The following is a 19,505-nucleotide window of genomic DNA, read 5'->3' as shown; positions in this document are numbered from 1 at the left end:
ATACAAACAACTACTTCACAGTAGAAACAAATGGGACAGAGGTGCTTAAGCAAACGGTTTTTGTACAAAGTCTCTCTCTGGTTGGACTATTGAATTTTTGTGAAACAAAAATAATATATACATGAGCAATATAGGAATAAAATCAATCAAATGCAAAAAGATTCAGATTTGATGCAGATACCGTATAATATATGATTGATCAATCAATACTTATAATGCGTTGCCATTCCTGAGGATTAAGGTGTTATGCTTCTGTATGCTGTAATTTCATTGCCATATCCCACCATTCAAACCGAAACACAGTCACATATGCAGGCACAACTGCTTCACGGCAGAAACACGAATGAGGCATAGGTATTTAAGCAAACGATTTTTGTACATTATCCCTCTGGTAATTGCTAATGTTAACAGGTAATGTACGCACATATGTATATTTTTGTAAGTGGACCCCAGTGTAATGAATCTTGTGGACCTCAGTGTAATGAATCTTTATTATTCTCTTTTCAGAAAATGTCAACATTATTGGATCAGACGATGCCACATCATGTATTATAGTTGTCGTCAGGCATTCAGGTAAGAAATTAACTAAAAAATAATTATACCTATGAATGCAATTATTAACTTTGTTACATTTCAACAAAGTTAATAATTGCGTTCATATAGGTATTTCAATACTCTATCTGTTCAGTGGAATAAATAGAATCACCTACCTCGGGCGGCATTTTCACGCGTTAGCGTACAGTTACACTTTTTTTTTATCTACGAACTTTAATAAAATGAGGTTCTCAATACGGTTGTGATTTTTTTTGTGTTTGTTATCTCATAACTCTGTTAGTTCTAAATCAATTTGGGAAATTATCTTTTTTTTTATCTGAAAGGATATACTTACAGATTAGATATACCTATAGAAATTTTAAATAAAAATAATTGGTTTTGTCACAATCAAAGTCAGTTTTTCTGTGGGACACAATTTTTAATTATATTTTTGAATTTATCTGTAACACTGGTGAGGCGGTATTAAATCTTTTTATTATTTTAATATTATCATCCAGCTGTTTTTGTGTCGTGTTACTGTTCTATGTATATTAGAAATGTAAACGACTATCAAAATCACCATTGTATTCCTTTCGTGTTTTTGTAAGTATAAATACAAATTAAAATATTTTTCCAATTATTTTAACTGCATTGTTTATATACTTTAATTTTCCTTTAAGAAATAGGTCGTGACTATCAAGTTTCTGCCCTGGTTCGATAAAATCATAGATATTATTGCTTTTTCTGAACCGATCCTAGTTCTCATCTTGAATTCTGTTGAAATGCCCTCTAATAAGAAGGAATGAATCCACCTTTGTAAAAACTATTTCTATATATATTTTTTTATTATACACAAAAAATTACAAACATAATATATATTAAATAAAGACAACAACAGGCGAGCTTAACTCTGTAAGAGTTCTATATGATTTTTTATATAATACTACAATAATGATAAACTCTTATGTTAATATTGACATGATTAATGACAAGTCTCCTGTTAACAAAGTATTTCTTTAGTAGTCAAGTACCCATAGTTGGAGTTTTGTTTAGTTTGAGACTAGGTGGCAATGTATATCCAACGGTATTTATTTTCTTCCAATTTCCAGGATCTGGCGCAGTGGCGTTAGCCCACTTCGACGGGTCGGGCACAGCGGAGGCGGCGAGCGCGATGGTGGCGAGGGTCCAACAGCTCGCGGTCGGCTACCCGGAGGGCAGGCTTGAGCTGCAGCTGGTCGGTGGGTTCACTGACCCGCACCGGTACTCCGACGAACTCTTCGCTAACATCATGCGTGAGTGGCTAGTGTTTTGAAGTTTTTTTTTATGTTATTCATTTTTTTTTATGTTATTACAAAAACACTTGTACTCTTTCACCAATTGTTACAATAAACACCTAACCGGTTTCGCTTGTTAAGGTATTTTTAAATGTTTATTTATATATTTTATTCTTCAATGATTTCTCGAAAAAAAAAAACATTTGAAAATGTTAAAAAGAAGTTTGCCATTGATATTTATACTGGCTGATATGGTAGATAAAGTATATTTTATAGTTTGAAAAGAGTGTCTTGTCTTGATGTCTTGAGTGGTGAGACATGCTAGCCTCAGAATTACTACCTTAGGATTCGAGCATAGTTTTCAGCTATGCGCCAATACATGTTTCAGAGAATATCATGCGTCTTTTTGAAGGGGTCAAATCTGAAAATAATCTTAAGTATGTCAATGCCAATCAGTCGAGCATTAATTTGATTTGGAGACTAAACAATTATTTGGCGGTTTATAAAACCATAGTAATTTTTATTCAACTAGGCAAGCAAACTAATGGCCCATTTGTCACAGTAGTGTCATTGAGTGCACACCGAGTCCGGATTTGAATTTAGAAGAATGTTAAATTTTTGACTCTATATTATAATACGTATTATAGAGTTCTTTGTCATTTTTTTTTCTATTCCTTATGACCCACAATCTCCTCAGAGTTTTAAAAAAAAATCCAATTCTTTAGTACAACCTACTCTCGCGATCTTCGCACCACTTCTAACCTATTACTGTATACCCTCACTCACCGATCATATCGCTTTTGGATAATATAATATATATTATAAAATTAGAGTCATCATCTATTTTTCTATTCTTTATGGCTCACAATCTCCTCAGTGTCTTAAAGAAAGATTCCAATTATTAAGTACTACCCACTCTCGCGATTTTCGCTTCACCTCCTCATTCAAATTTACCATCTCTGCCATGTGCCACCTTTGGCATGTGCTACCTATTGATATCTAAAATTCCCTAACTAAATTTTCATTTAAAAAGTCCCTTCGTGAAAATTATATCAAAAAAAAAAAAAATTAAAAGCTTCAATCTATACGAACTAATAATTGATTAGCCAAAACTTATATATTTATTATATTACTTATTTTGTATTTGTATACGTATTGTATTGTATGGTATTTATGTATGTATAATTTTTGTAAGTATATTATTCTGTATGTATGTATTCATCTTAAAATGTGTTAATGTTGTTATCTATTAAAATATTTATTTCATTTACAAATTGATTTTGTTTGACAAATGAATCGCCATTTACTCTCTCTGTTTAGCGTAATGGTCGACGTGTAAAGAATGCCATTAGGCATTAAGTCCGCCCTGTACACATATTTTAATATGTGCAAAATAATAAATAAATATAAAATAGTATAAATAAATATATATATATATATATATATATAAATTCTAAATATATATAAGTTACAACGAATTTATTCATTTACCAATATACATATTTTAGTTCATTAACGCTCAACGATTTTTTCTAATGATTAGATATAACAGTGCATCAGAACTGCTGGAGATAGAAGTCTAAAAAAGTGGCTTTCCAGAGTTGTATGGTACATAGGCCCATTCAGTGTACACTATAAATAAAAAAAGGAAATCTTAAATATATAGATATAATATATATATATATATATATATATATATATATATATATATACGAGGTCTGTCCGGAAAGTTCGTATAAAAGTGTTCTGGAATGCGAGAAAGAGGAGTGGGGAGGCCAGGTAAGCGCAGGACCCCTTCCTTATGTCCCTAACAATGCTTCAGTTCTGGTCTGACCGCCGTGCGGTGCGAACTGGCTTGTCACGCCATCTGTGAAGTTACCTCTTAACGAAACCCCGTCGGCATGGAGCCCGCTTCCGTTGAAGAGCAGCGCGTCGTAATCAAGTTTCTCTCGAAACTCGGCAAGAATGGCCGTGAAATTTTTGCCGATCTCAGAACAGTTTATGGGGATGATGCTGTGAAGGAACCAACCGTCCACAAGTGGCTAAAAAGATTCAGAGAGGGCCGAGAAAGCGTTCAAGATGACCCACGTTCAGGACGTCCTTCCACTTCACATTCCGACGAAAACGTGGAAAGAATTCGAACTTGTGTTAATGGGGACCGTCGTTTAACGGTCAGACAGGTGGCTGAAGAGCTTAATTTGGGCAAAACCGTGGTCCACCAAATTCTAAGAAACGAACTTCAAATGAAAAAAATTTGCGCCAAGATCGTTCCGTGAGTTTTTGAGTAAAAATTCCATTACGGTGACCGAACACCCCCTATTCGCCGGATTTGGCCCCGTGTGACTTCTTCTTGTTCCCAAAAACCAAATTGGTACTTCGGGGGCGGCATTTGGGGGACATAAATGAGATAAAAAAAGCTACGACGGGGCAGCTGAGAAACCTACAACCAGAGGACTTTCAAGGAGCCTTCTCACAGTGGAAACGGCGTTGGCACAAGTGCATTATGTCACAGGGGGAGTACTTTGAAGGGGATAAAATTGATTTACCTGAATAATTGTAAAATAAAATTTTTAAAAAACTTTTATACGTACTTTCCGGACAAACCTCGTATATATATATATATATATATATATATATATATAGAATTTGAACCTAAATTTCTTACAATTTTGCTTTATTTTCTTTTAAACTACAATTGTAACACAAAATCCAAACATAATGAATCATTGTCGATGAATCATTACAGGGCAAATAATCACTACATTCTTATCGATATCATATTGTTCGACGTCGTTAAGGTGGTATGACATTTTAAGATCGCTGAACATCTGTTAATTGCATGTTTCTTGATTGTGTTATTTTTGTAAAAAAACATCATATTTATATTTTATGTACTTTATTAAAATTAATCCTCAGTTTCTTATTTTACAGTTTTAACAACTATTATTAGTATTTATTATTTAGTATTCACAGTATCAACTTTGTTTAGTTAAAGTAGATGACATTGTATGCTGTATTAATTTATTTATGTATTTTAAATCTTAAGTACGTTAAATTTTATGTTAAATTCTAATTCATTTCATTTTTGTTGTTGTTTCACATTGTTGTTTTTATTTTAATAATGTAAAAATAACTAAAATCTTAAACTTTTCTTATTTAATTCTGTTTATCTGATGATACTCATATTTTTTTTATTGGTTTGGTTGGATCGAAAATGTTGATGGGTTCGGTACAGCTAAAGCCGCGGAAAAACAACTAGTGAAATACGAAGTTATTTAATTTACATCAGCTTTGTTTTAGTGCCAAAAGATAAGAAATATCATCTGAATAGAGCGTGGGCTGGCGACTAGGCGAAACGATATTATCTATTGTTATGTATAGAGGTAGACGTAGATTTTATTGCTAAGAAATTAAATAGCGGTTTGTAACATTTCGTAATAGTTATACGTAATCGTTGCACGTATTATTTAATCAATGTTACCTAGTTGTACTGTACTTTAACCTTTGAAGTAGTGTCCTAGTCCTTTTTTAGTAGGAGGTAACGGTAGTATAGTTTTTTTTTATATTAACACGTAGTCCCTTGCAGGACAAGTAGAGGGAGTCAAGTGTCAAATCCATCTGTCTTAAGATGTTTTAAGATGTTTTGCTTAATCCACTGTTAGAGCTGTATTCATATTTTATGAGTGCATGGACGGGTACTCTGGACAGCTTTGATCACATGTTCAATTTATGTTGTTATATGTATTATGTAAAAATATATAGTTAACATCTGCCAAGTGTGGCAACTACTAGCAAAATTTCCCTTATGGGGAAAGCTTATATTTAATAGTGGACAGTTAACGGCTGAAATAATAAAAATATAAGATAAAGTTAATATATTAACTGCTAAATTGATACAGTCATGCAATCACAACTAAGTACTTATCGATAAAAATACGAAAAGAACAGAGGTATCCATGCTGATGACTTGATGACTTGTACTGTCTTCTAGTAATCTAGTAAAACAGTGTTCTTTCTCCACCATAAATGGACATCACTATAGGTGGAGGATTGTTTTTTTTTTATGGGTGATAATGGAATGGTAACCCGGTTTGCGCTAACGATATACGCTGACGGAGCACCAGTGATAGATGATAGGTGAGGGTGAAGGAAGGTCAGTCGGCCCATAGTGAAGAATTCGGCAAGAATTAACCACGATGGTTTCCAGGAGGAACCGCATGGAGGTCGACCTGATAAGGCATATTGCTAGCAATGAGGCTATTGTTTCCCTCCCTGGCGGATGATTGTTGGTGCGGTGGTCTTACGTACCATTACTAGTATTATATAAAGTCAGTCGTCGTTGATTTTTGGTGAATTAGTTATAATGATCCAACTGGTCCGACTTCGTTCATTTCCTCACTCGATACTAGCTAGCGCAAGTTATGGTTCAATTTATATTTAACTACAGAAAGGATATAACATAAATAAATACAATTAATTTACAGTCTCCTTCCATCGACTGACGGTCGAGATCGACTTAACTCTCGCGTGCTGTTGTGAGTTGAACACAGCGCTCGGCGGCGGCTCGCCGGCGCCGCTCGTGACCGGCGTCGGCGTCGACATCCGAGCCGGGGACCTGTTCCCAGCCACCTTCCCGGATAAGGGACCGGAACTGCCTCTTAGGGAGGCGAGGATGATCACAGGCGGGCCGCACTCTGCGCAGGTTAGTTCATATTAAAAAAAAAAAATTTTGTTTTATATATACATATCAAATAAAAAAAATGTACATACATACATATCTGTCATTCCTGCCTTCTATTCAAATAGGCAGAAACAATGGAATACCAAATGTTTCGATTCAGACAGACCTCTTTTGTTTCCTTTATATTTACCAATCTTATCATACATATTCGCCGGTTGCGAGTAATTTTAATTTGACCCTTATTCAACACGTCGCCTATTTAGCCGACATTCGTCTGTCTAGAGCGGCCCCTACTGATATTTCCATTCATTAGATACACCATTGATGGTCGAAATAAATCTTTTATGTCATTCTTCTTTCATTTATCCTCTTCAAATGATCAGATCAACGCAATATTTCTTTTTTTATCATTCTCACAGAAAAAAAATTCTTCTAGGTAAAAAAATAATAATAATAAATAATTAAACTCTATATTGGAAGTGAAACTTCTGTAGGGACGGTATGCATTTCCCATAAAAATATAAAAAACTTACTGAGAGAAAAATTTATTCATAATGGATTTCAAGTTAAAACGGAAATATATTTTGTATTGAAAATTGAATCTATCATTTTCATTGGCGTATTAAATATTATTTTCTAGGGCGACCCTGGGCCCGTAAACTAGACGTGTATGTATTCTCAAACATGTCTTTGTGAAACTTCAAGAAAAACTTAAATACATCTATGATCAGTCTTCAATACGATGATAGTAAAAGGTGTGCTTATGAATATACTGAGGTAACAAACCCAATTAATTGAATATTTTCAGGTTTTAGATATATATGACAATGCAGTAGGCATGTTACGAATCGGTCCATTCAATTACGACCCGCTACGAGGCGTGGACCTGTGGCTCGAGCAGTCAGATGACTTCATCTTGCAACATCTAAGCACCACCCCCGCAGTAGAGCCGCCGCACTTTGTGCACAATGTAAGTAAATATTTAATTTACTTTTAATCAATTTCTAAGGGCCATGATTGGGAAGAAAGGATTTAGGACTCAATTCAGTAATATTATAGGGTACGGAGACAACACCACTATGGTGTTATGTTATGCTCATGAATGGCAATGCGTGAGGGGTACTACGGGTATAATATTGTGTTCTGTGATGTCCATGGTGCTCCACATCTATAGGCGACGGTTACCACTTTTCACCAGGTTGTCGCCAACATTTTAAGTCTTTCAAAAATACCTTAAATTTCTGGCCTCGTATTTCTTCCATAAAGAGAATATTAGCCCACTATTACGACATGACTCGTATTAGGGATTTATTTAAAGTTTCTTTTTGTTTACGCTGGTGTACTTAACTGTGTTTTCTTAGTCGCCCTGTTATGATAATGGAATGATAATAGTCTGCGCTACTGGTATGGGCTGGTGGGCCATCAGTGAGGAATGATAAGTGATAATGAAAAGTCAATTCAGTTATTCCATCGTGATGAATACCCCTGGAATTTAGCACGATGGTTTCCAGGGAGGACCACGTGGAGATCGACCTGATATAGTATATTGCTAGCAACGGGGCTGATAGTCCGTCTAACTAAAAATTCCTTCCTCACCGGGAAGGGATTGTTAGTAACGGGAGCTAATAGCTCATTTGTAAGCAATAAAGGTCTGATGCACCACCACGCGGACCTCATGGTTAATTATCGATGAATTCATCACGATGGACCAACTGACCTTATTTCATCCTCATTGGTACCACAACAGTGATAGCGCAAGCGGTTTTACCATTCCATTATTACCCATAAACAAAAAGTAGCATCTTCTAGTATCCTGGATAGATGACAACATCAGATTTTCAGGGGTTGGAGAGCATTTAAAAAAGGCACATTATGTAGACTCAGACATGTCTTTACGCATAGTTAAAAGATCCATTCGTATCCTGGGGTGACGACTCCCTCTTAACTATGTCTATGGATGAGATGAATAGTGATAGATCGTATTCATATGTACAATTTAGTAAATTATGTGTAATTTTATTTATTCCAGATTCGGGTAACACTAAAGTTCATCCAACAACACCCGTTTCCGGCAGTCACAGTGTTCCCTGACAACCGGCCGCATTACTACCGCCGCGACGAGCAAACGGGCTGCTGGGTGCCTATACGTTTTTAAAACTACCATTTTGGTAATATTTGTTGTCGTTTGCCTGTAGCAAAACTATTATAAGACTTGAGCCGACGAATGGTGCAAATGAATTTTGTAGTAACGAATAATTATAATGTGCCGCGTTATTGTATAATAAAAAAATGTAATGGGCTTAAAACTGAATTTGTATTCATTAATCTACTACATATCCTGAAGATTATTTATTTATAAAATACATTTTATTATTTTCACTTCATTATTTAATGGATTTCGTTCCTTTATAGTGGAGTTTGGTAGTTTTAGATATTTTTCAATCAAGTAACACAACAGCAATAATAATGTAATAATCATGTAATAATAAAAAAATTGCATTGAGTTTTCATTGTTAGGTTGTTGTGTCACTTTATCTTAATTTAGAAAATTTACGTACAAGAAGGAGACGAATCACCGTGTTTTTATGAATAAGGGTTAATGTATAGCAAATTGACTTCTAAATTGTTGTAATTATTGATATGACATTATAATTATGTCGATTATAAAATAAAAAAAGCACAAAATTATTAGCAATAATGTATTTGGCACATATTCACAATTTGTTTTAAAATTTAAAATTAAATTATGACTAAGGAAGTTATGACTATGAATATGTACATTTACATTCATTAATGAATGAATGAGTATACTTTATTCGAATTTATTCCTACTTCATAGAGACTTGTCGAATATAAATTGTAACTTTTTATAGAAATATTATTAAAATATAAAAATAATATTAATTATTGTTTGATTGACTTAAATTTGAATAAAGAGTGTATACTTATTGGTTTACGTCATGTTTGTGTTGGATAAATAAAAGAATTATTTGTAATACAGTTATAATTTGTATATTTTTAATGCTACTAGCATAGCAATTGCATCCAATTTTTTTCATGGAGGCCAAAAAAATATCCGTATTCACATATTAATGAAGTCAATTTCGACGTACTACTTACTAATTTTGTTACAATAATACCAGTGTATGTGTGTAGTATATGCAGTGAAATATCGACTTCTTATCTATTTTTATTATTATGTTTTTTTTTTAATAAAGATCCTTTATATTGAAGTATGGTAACACTTTAAATTACGTCAATTAAAAAAAAAAAGAGAGACAAATTTCAATATTTCCAAAAGATTTCCTCTAATAACGAGCTAAAGTATGAATCATAGAAACAAATACTGTCTAATTTAATTTCCAGTTTTTGAAGTCTCCATTCTATTACATTCCAAAAGTTTAGTGCATGTTAATTATCATGCAATAACAATTTTATTGCATGATTAATGTTTTAGCTCTTCATAAGAATACTTTTTAGAAATCACTCCGAAGTATTCAAAATTGTTGAATTATATTTGAAAATTGTCATTTAATGTAAATGTTACCATGTTTCAATATTCTGGGTTTACAATGATCAATTATTATCTGATGTTAGATTTAGTATTTTATTTTCTCTTTGCTTGTATAGTATTTTTTTAAACATCACTATATCTTTTGAATAATTTGACAGCATCACATTTTTGATACATTTAATTAAACATATTTTGTTGAATAATAACTATTATGAGCCATATTGCATTATATTGAACCGCGCTCATGTATAAAGGCTTCTATTAAATCCTAAACTAGTTGGACATCCTCGAATTTAAAATGTGAGTAAAACCGACATAAATAACTACAATGCTACAGTTGTATTGACTTTTTAAATTACTTGGGATTAACATTGTTTGTGAATTATGCTTTCAAATTTCAATTTCGGCCACATAAGAATATTAATTACCTAATTATAAAAAAAATATAATCTCTAAATATTATTTGCTATTATTTTATTTTTATATTATTGTGATAATGATTTAAAATAAGTAATACATTAGTATAATTTAATTTTTATAACAAATATTGTTATGTTGATATTTAGAATTATTTATGATTTAGCAAATTAAAATTGCTGATAGAATTTTGGTAATTTGTGAAACATAGTGTATTGCTGATTTGAGTTTACAATAAAATTTTGTTTATATATATATATTTGTATGTAAATATAAATTCCAGTGTAAATTGTTATAAGTTACAAGTTAAGATAATTGTATATTTTGGACATTAGAATGTGTTCCTCACGATTTTATAATATAATTAGTTGATCTTAATAATAATTATATAGCAGTTTAATTAAACAACAATTTTTAAAAACACATTGTTAATGAAAAAAACCTATTGATCAAGTGCTTTTGTAAATATTTCGAACATCTAAATAGTTATTTAGTTTTCGACGTTAATAGTTATTGTTTTGTGAAATATAATGATTATTTTGAAAGTTCAAATTGATTTTGTTTTATTTTTTACCAATAATATTTTTAAGAAACGACATTCAGTAACATATACTGCAGAGTGACATGCATAAAATACTGTAATTATTTCGCATTATTATTTTCTTAGGAAATTATACAAATCCCTTATGTACCATACTTTTATACAAAATTTATTGTAAAAACTGTTTACTTCAAAAAGTCCTACAAATAAATCACCAACTTCAAATGTGACAAAACATTTATTTTGATTTAAAAATCAAACAACTGATTTTTAAGAAATGTATATAGCATCATTCTGAAAGTAAAAAAAAGGATTTTTCAAATTGGTTTACGGACGGAGACTGAGTGACTGACGAGGTTAAGAGGTAACAAACAATATATTTTTTTTTATACAACTTAGAATGGCAAACAAGCTGACGGCCCACCTGATGGAAAGTGGTAACCGTCGCCTATAGACATGAGCAGTACCATGGACATAACAGAGTATACTGTTTCGCTCATGATACCCCCCATGCGTTGCCATTCCTGAGGACTCAGGTGTTATTCCTCTGTACCCAGTAAATTCACGCCATATCCCACCCTTCAAACTGTAATACAGCCATGCAAACACAACTGCTTCATGGTTGAAACACGAATGGGACAGAGGTACCCAAGCAATCGACTTTTGTACAAAGTCTCCCTCTGGTATATATAACCGAATTAAGAACCTCTTCCTTTTTTTGAAGTTAATTGAAAATGCTTTTATTTTTTTTGTCTTAGGTACTTCTTAATAGACGATAATGGAATGGTAACCCCGCCTATGTTATCGGTAAACACTGGCGGGGCACCAGTGAAAGATGATAGGCGAGGATGAAAGCAGGTCAGTTAGCCCATCCTAACAAATTCATCTATAATTAACCACGATGGTTTCCAGAGGGAACTACGTGGAGGTTGACCTGACATATTGCTAGTAATGGTACTATTTAACCCTATTACTAACAATCCCTTTCCCCCCTGTATTAGGTACTAGGCCTCCTTCTAGTTTAGTATATGCAATATGGGAAAACAATAATTTGGTTTAACATGGTTCAATACAAAAAAAATCTTGTCTTATATCAAAAGTTCTTTTATAGTTTTTTTATAGAATGGTAAATATTAAGGATGTTATGTTTCTTGCCTTGTCAATTCTGATCTCTATCCTACTTACAGCAATAAATAACTAGGTGTACCATAGAAAGTGAATACTATCTTTAATCTTACATCTGGAGGGAAGGGATTGTTAGTAATCATCCATCCTCATCATTATTTCCCCATTGCTATTAATATATCCTATCAGGTCGATCTCCACGCGGTTCTTCCTGGGAACCATCTTGATTAATTTATCATTGAATTTGTCAAGATGGGTTAACTGAACTGCCTTTTCATCTTCATCAATTATCCCTCACTGATGCCCCGTCAGTGTATACCGATCGTATAGGCGGGGACAACATTCCATCATCATCCATTAAAAAAAAATTGCATCTATATATACATAGACTAAAGATACTATCTGCGGCACTCTACGATTTTAAATAATGACCGCTTAACTCAAGCCGCTTGTTAGTTATGTGTCATGTTTGTGTCAATCTAGTCTATTTTAACTTTGTCACTCACTCTATTCTGTCATTCAAATTGTCACAATTCATCATATCAAGTGTTTTGGTTTTTTTATGTACTTATTGAAGTTTCCTGTTTTGTATATACGATTAAAGGACCGACTATTGTCGATTTAGCTCTTGAAGCTATTTCACATATAAAAAAAAGACTTGTTATTTTTTTTCTTTATAAGGAAAAATGGAGAAACAAGCGGTAACTGATCAACCACCGCCTTATTCCTCGGCTATGAATCAAGGTATGGTATCTCGGATCATTGTATTTACTAATAGCTGTGATAAGGTAACTCAGTGTACCTACCTACCGTTCATGTCATTGCATCCCTTTGATAATGACGATCATTAATTCTTGTTGTTGTTTTAACTGTTTTGTTATGAAAAATAATACTGTCAGCCAACGCTGTGCTATCATTGTGCAGTTTTAACAAATATAAATGTTTACACAATATCCTAACAAAGGTATTAACATATTTCTAATAACTTATTACTGAATTGTTAAATATTTAATAATTAATGATAAAACTATATTGTCAATACTGAATACAAAACCTATTAATTTTTGGTTCTTTGTTCCATAAAGTATGCTTTAATCTTTTAATCATCCCAGTTGAATTTATGTAAAGATTGTAAGCATGACTTACAGCACAAGTCTTGATTTATCCGACATTGAAATGTTTATATATTTCTTTTTATTATAATTTATTTACATCATATGTGTATTTGGAGGGGGTGTCTAGGTGGGCCGTGCCCACTCGGTGTCCACCCTAGAATATGGAGTAGAGCTTTCAGCTATAAGACAGACTTGGTCCCGGCAGGCAAATAATCTTAATTCTGCCAAAGACTAACACAATAATAAATTAGAAACAGAATATACAACAAAAAAAGTTTGAAATATTAAAAAATTTAATGTTGGATGCTAGGTGTACAATAATTGCTACAAAGCCGAGCAGACAAAAGATTAATTATGTATATAAAATAGATTGTATAAATATGTAAAGAAAGTAATATTAAAAAAACATATATGACAGTACTTATATTTTGCATACTTATAAAATGCAATATGATGTTTTTAAATGTTCTAAGACAATATTATTTAGGTATTTATTATTTAACATAAAACAGATAACCAATGTTAAGGGAAATTAAATTGATACTGTACTTATAATGTGGGCATCAAACTATAGGTGCATGCATGAAAATTTTTATTTTAGATGTAAATACAAAATCACTAATTTATATACAGTGAACACTCTATGTGAGCAACTCATTTGAACCAATTTCAATACAAAATTTTCTTATAGGGAAGAGAGAAGTAGAAAAATATTTACTGACTGGAAAATATTTTTACTTATTTCTTTTACTAACTAAGCTGAGTAGAATAAATAAAATGTAAAGAATGTTGCTGATAGGGAGATTGCTTATTTAGTATTCACTGTATTAATATATTTATTTAATTTTTTTTTTTTTAATTTTATGGTATTTTCTCAAATAATATTTTTCAATTTTCAGGACCTATGCCACAACCACCAAACATGGGTGCACCAGGTCCACAGCATCCCCCACCACCACCTGGATACACCCCCTATGGAGCGCCACCACCTCCTCAACCAGAACCAGGTTACATGCCCAACTATGGGGCTACAAATATCATAATACAACCAGTGCAGCCAACATTGCTTGCGGTTGGAGCATGCCCAGCCTGCCGTGTTGGCATCCTCGAGGATGACTTTACTTGTTTGGGTATACTTTGTGCTATATTCTTCTTTCCAATTGGTATTTTGTGCTGTCTCGCTCTAAAGAACAGAAGATGTTCCAATTGTGGTGCAATGTTTGGATAAATTTCTTTAAGTATGAAAGAAAATTACCGTCTAATTGAAAGGCTTGAAAAATGTTATCCTTTTGTATCAAGTATAATTATAATATGCCATGTGATAGTTCGAAATTTAAAACAATATTTTTATTTGATGCAAATTTTATTTCTACTCAATACCAATTTATAAATTATCGAAAAATTATGCAGATCAAATAAGGTCATGAATTATATTTAATGAAAAATAAGCAAGGTGATACAAATTGTATATAGTTGTATCAACATTTGATTGATTTAATATCCAGATATTGAATGGCACGCATACTGTATACTTAATTTTGGTGACTCATTGTCATATTCAATCATATGGGTGACACATACTTCACAAATTGAAAACAGTGATATTCATATCATGTATTACATGTCCTTTAGTTATAGAGTACACAACATCAATATAGTCTGATATTATGTGATTTTGTATGTACCAATACAAAGGTAGCAGTGATATTTCCTATCCCTAATACAGATCACACCAGTTACTTTATATACTATTAATAGCTGGTATAAGTGTATTCATGTTATTTTATCATCATTATGAAAATATTAAGCCGATTTTACTATTCATATGTTTTTCATTTTATTTCAAATTAAGACTTTTGTATTAATATAATTTTTATTACTAAGTAGCATTGTTTAATTAGTTGCAGTGTCGATTTAAGTCATTGGTGTTTTTAAGATTATTTTTCATGAATGCCAACTCGAAGTTATCGATGAGTTTGTATATTAGAGACAGCTTGTCCCACTAAGTAAGTTTAACTTCGACAAAGAGGTCAATCGACGAATCTACGTCTACGTCATATCTTTCCATCCAAAAAAGTTTGAAGATGAAGGTTTTCAACCAGTGCATGTTGCCAGTGATGACTTATGGAATCGAAACATGGACCTACACGGTTGCCAAAGCTTCAGATTATTCAGCGAGCTATGGAGAAGCCTATGCTCGAAGTTTCTTTGCGTGATAGAATCCGAAACGAGAATATCCGAAAAAAAAAACCAAAGTAACTGACATAGCCCGAACGATTAGTAAGCTGAAGTGGCAATAGGTTGATCAGATAGCTCGAAGAACCGACAACTGATGGGGAAAAAAGGTTAATGAGTGGCGGCTCCGTAAGGGCAAACAGAGTGTAGGACGACTCTCCCACTAGATGGAGTGATGACCTCAAATACATTGCAGCAAGTCATACAGGTGGCTCAGGACCGTTCCTTATGGTAGTCTTTAGGGAAGGTCTATGTACAGCAGTGGACAGATGACTGATTTGAGGTGATAGGGTACAATTGAACGTTAGCACTCTTTATCCTTACAAGGTTATAATTTAATGTAGAACGATACGATTATATCGTCACGGTATAACAATAGAGCGTAAACAATTGTTTTTCAGCTATTTTCTTCGATTATTATATCGACATGCACGGAAATTCAAAACAAAATATATTGTGACGGTAAAATTGTACGATGTCGTGTCGTGTTACGGATAATAATAAAAATGTCTAGTATATATCTTGTAACATCTATTTTCTTTTTTCGTGGTGGTTTCCGTGATACTTGTTTTGACAGTATACGGTCCATCTGGTGATGATAGGTCAATATAGGTCTTAGCATCGGTCTCTTTCCACTTTTGTCCAATACATTTTTCATTGTTATGTTTAATACTACATTAACAAGAATTAGGCATTCTGTGTAAAAATAAATTTAGGCACGCTGAGCAGCCAGAGTCACTACTGTAATTGTATACAGTAAATCGTGTTTGAATTATATTATATTTAAATGCGGGATTATTTTAAATGTTTTTGTGTCACTTTTCTTATTTAAATCTTTTTCATAATGATAAATAACTCCTAAATTGAAAATAACTCCTATTTGTTTTTATATATTTTTATGTGCAACCTATATTCAGTTTTAGTGATTTTAAAACAATTATAAAAAAACAAATTCGATTACCATCTGTCTGTCCCTATGTATCATTAGATCTTTAAAACTATTGCGGATTTTGATACGGTTTTTTAATAGTGATTCAATAGGAAGGTTTATATGTATAATACATGCTTAATATAGTAGAGAAATACTGATAATTTTAGAGGTTCCTAATGAAATGTCGCAATGTAATGGGAGGCCGGCGACGCTATTTAGTTTGCACTTGCACTCGTGCGAAGCCAGGTAGGGTCGTTAGTAATTCATTAAAAAAAAATGTGTTGAAAGATTAAAAGGTAGTGGTTGAAAAATTTGTTCACTAATTCCATCCGTAGTATAATTAGTGATTCATTTTAACTTTAGATTCGGGTTCGAATCCTATCGGATAGAGTCCTCCTTTTATGTCATTTACTTCAAGAACTGTCTTTAGTAAAATATACCACCCAAATGCCGATGGCGATGCCATAAAAATTGTGCCGTAGCAAATTTCCTGTAATACTTCTTTCTCTTCGACATTTTGTATACTTATCTAACAATTTACGACAAGCGTGACCGCTACTATGTGACGAAACAATTTCAGTGACTTGTTTTGTTAAGCTGAATAATTTTGCTGGATGATAATCATCTAATGATTATTGTAAGTGTATAATTGTTGTATATTTTAATGTATTTTTATCATTAAAATTTTACATTTAATAATAACATTTGTGACTTGTATTATTAGCGTGCCAGTACCATTCACTAATGTTGAATACGTTAGAAATTTGCTCACTTTACGTGTTATAAATTTAGAAATATTACGTTTGATTTTTTTTTTAAACAATCTAATTTCATATTATAAATGTGAATACCTTATATGAAATTACATGCAATAATTTTCTTACATCTTGTGTTTATTTTTTTACGTAAAATTTCAATTATGAATTAAGTACGTAGTATTTATGTAGTGGTTCTTTGTAATTATATTAAAAGGCCATATATACTTATAAAATAAAGAAAATCTATTAAAAAAAAAAGTTTATTATCGAATTTGTGCCTACCTAGTAGTTTGAATCATATCTATTATATTAAAATAAATATATAATTTTGTTGATTATAATTCGTTTAAATATTTTAATAATTAAAGGTATCTAAAGTTAAGTTTACTGATCATAATATAATGATTTCCAGATAAGCAATCTCTGTATCTATTGTATTGCGCCATAACGATATTGTTTTATTATATAATAATTGTAATTATATTGTATTGGAAGAGTATTCAAGTCCTCTGTATTAACAGCTATATATGGCTAAGTACTATTAATTAATATCTATGTTATGAGAGTGAAATTATATATACCTACCTATCTACACTGATTATAAGAGTTATAGAAATACTCCGAAATCCAGCGAGTGTTCTTGGCACTGAAGCGCTTTATTACGAAAATAATTATGAAAATCAATTCATAATTAACCTAGTTGATGCGTAACCTTTGTAAACATAGAAAAATACAGTCGAATTAACATATGTCTATTGGAAACAGCTTAAGAATAAACCTAATTATTTTCATACTATTTTTTTTTCATACGTGAATTTCAGAAATAGGAATACAATGATATATCACTTCTTGATGGCGTATCAATATAAAACCTACATCAGTTTTTAATCTTTGGAAATATAATTGTGAACACCGTATCCGTTCCGTTGCAGTAGGTTTTGTGTGTTGCTGGAACAAATATACAGTCTTCTATTGCTCTTATTACGACACATTTTTCTTAAAATGTACAGACGTTTAGTTACAATTTTATTATATTAGTAAGATTTAGAATTTTGTTTCTTGGTAATAATTTTTGAGTTTAGATGTCATATAATATTTTCTTTAAGCCTCCTACAGATTTGTTAGTTTTCTTTTTTTCTCAATGGCAATCGGCCATTTTTACGACCATTTCTGTCAGCATCATGTACAAGAAGCTCGTAACTCGAAAATATAATTGTTCTACAAGTAATATTCAAAGCACACCATAATCATAACAAACAAATGTGCTCAATCATGTAATCAAATATATACCCAAACTACAGCTCTTCAATTTAAACTAAATGTTCACTGTTCCCGCCATTTTTTTCCTAGGTCATCTGTAAGTTTCACTTACATAGAACTATGTTAGGTATTTAACATACTGTACTTATGATTGTAACTTGCAGATATAAAGGTAGTCTTACACCGTACAAATTTTTTAATTATATTATTTATTTATTGGCTCACCAATGACTATTACAACTGTATATTAAAATATATTCGTTACATGCATATAGGTACAGTAATTATTGTATGACCACTTAAAGGTAGATTATAGTTTGAATGATTACCGATTATAGTATAATAACAGCAATTTCGTCGATAAATCTATATATACATTGGTAAATAATAACTATCGTGAGTCATACTGTATTGTAATTACATATTTATTTTTATTCTGGCGACACAATCGTGAATCGTGCTTATGAATAAAGGCTGCTTCCTGTTGAGAATTTGAAAACGTGAGTAAAGCCGATATAAATAATTACAATATATATTTCCTTTTTGTTTTATCTTCATATTGCTTTTAATCATATGGTATAGTTTAAAATGAATACTTAGTTTTTCATCTATATGTAAGTAGGTAGGTATTTATATTTGGAAAAAATTTAGTCTAGACTGAACAACAAAAAAATACAGCCAAAAATGCCTTTTAAAATATATAACTTGTATTATATTTAAGAAGAATGTTAATTATTATTGTTAAGTATACATATATTAAGTATATTGATATAAAGTGATAACTGATCAATTATTGAATTTGTATAGATTTTACGAATTAAAATATGGGAAGAAAATGTAAATAGTATTATTTTTTAACATCCTCATTAATATGAAAAATGTTCTTTTTTTTTATACAACTTAGAATTAACTTAGAATTAACTTTTAAACAAGCTGAGGGCCCACCTGATGGTGGGCCCTCAGCTTGTAAGCTTAACGCTTCTTAAGCTGACGGCCCACCTGATGGAAAGTGGTAACCGTCGCCTATAGACATGGGTAGTACCATGGACATAACAGAGTATACTGTTTCGCTCATGATACCCCCCCATGCGTTGCCATTCCTGAGGACTCAGATGTTATT

At 32.0% G+C, this 19,505-nt stretch overlaps 2 protein-coding genes across 9 annotated transcripts in view; both read left to right on the top strand.

Moving 5' to 3' along the window:
- Positions 1-9,699, top strand: part of LOC113521180 (protein N-terminal asparagine amidohydrolase) — a 107,041-nt gene extending 97,342 nt beyond the window's left edge. For all 8 annotated transcript variants that reach the window (XM_052894038.1, XM_031912859.2, XM_031912861.2 and 5 more), the window contains 5 exons: positions 508-573; positions 1,644-1,826; positions 6,293-6,510; positions 7,298-7,459; positions 8,519-9,699. In XM_052894038.1, the coding sequence (XP_052749998.1) occupies positions 508-573; positions 1,644-1,826; positions 6,293-6,510; positions 7,298-7,459; positions 8,519-8,644 (755 nt within the window). In that variant the 3' untranslated portion in view covers positions 8,645-9,699. The remainder of the gene's footprint in view (positions 1-507; positions 574-1,643; positions 1,827-6,292; positions 6,511-7,297; positions 7,460-8,518) is intronic.
- A 2,911-nt stretch (positions 9,700-12,610) lies between these two features.
- On the top strand, positions 12,611-15,826 carry LOC113521328 (brain protein I3). Its single transcript, XM_026906842.3, has 2 exons — positions 12,611-12,830; positions 14,101-15,826. The coding sequence occupies exons 1-2, from the start codon at positions 12,773-12,775 to the stop codon at positions 14,427-14,429; spliced, it is 387 nt and encodes a 128-aa protein (XP_026762643.1). The 5' UTR covers positions 12,611-12,772; the 3' UTR covers positions 14,430-15,826.
- The last annotated feature ends 3,679 nt before the right edge of the window (positions 15,827-19,505 follow it).

The sequence above is a fragment of the Galleria mellonella genome, unplaced genomic scaffold (assembly GCF_026898425.1).
Source record: "Galleria mellonella isolate WM207_F2 unplaced genomic scaffold, CSIRO_AGI_GalMel_v1 utg19, whole genome shotgun sequence".
Classification (NCBI taxonomy): domain Eukaryota; kingdom Metazoa; phylum Arthropoda; class Insecta; order Lepidoptera; family Pyralidae; genus Galleria; species Galleria mellonella.
Note: the sequence above shows the minus strand (reverse complement) of the source record. Positions and strands in the feature narration are given on the sequence as shown.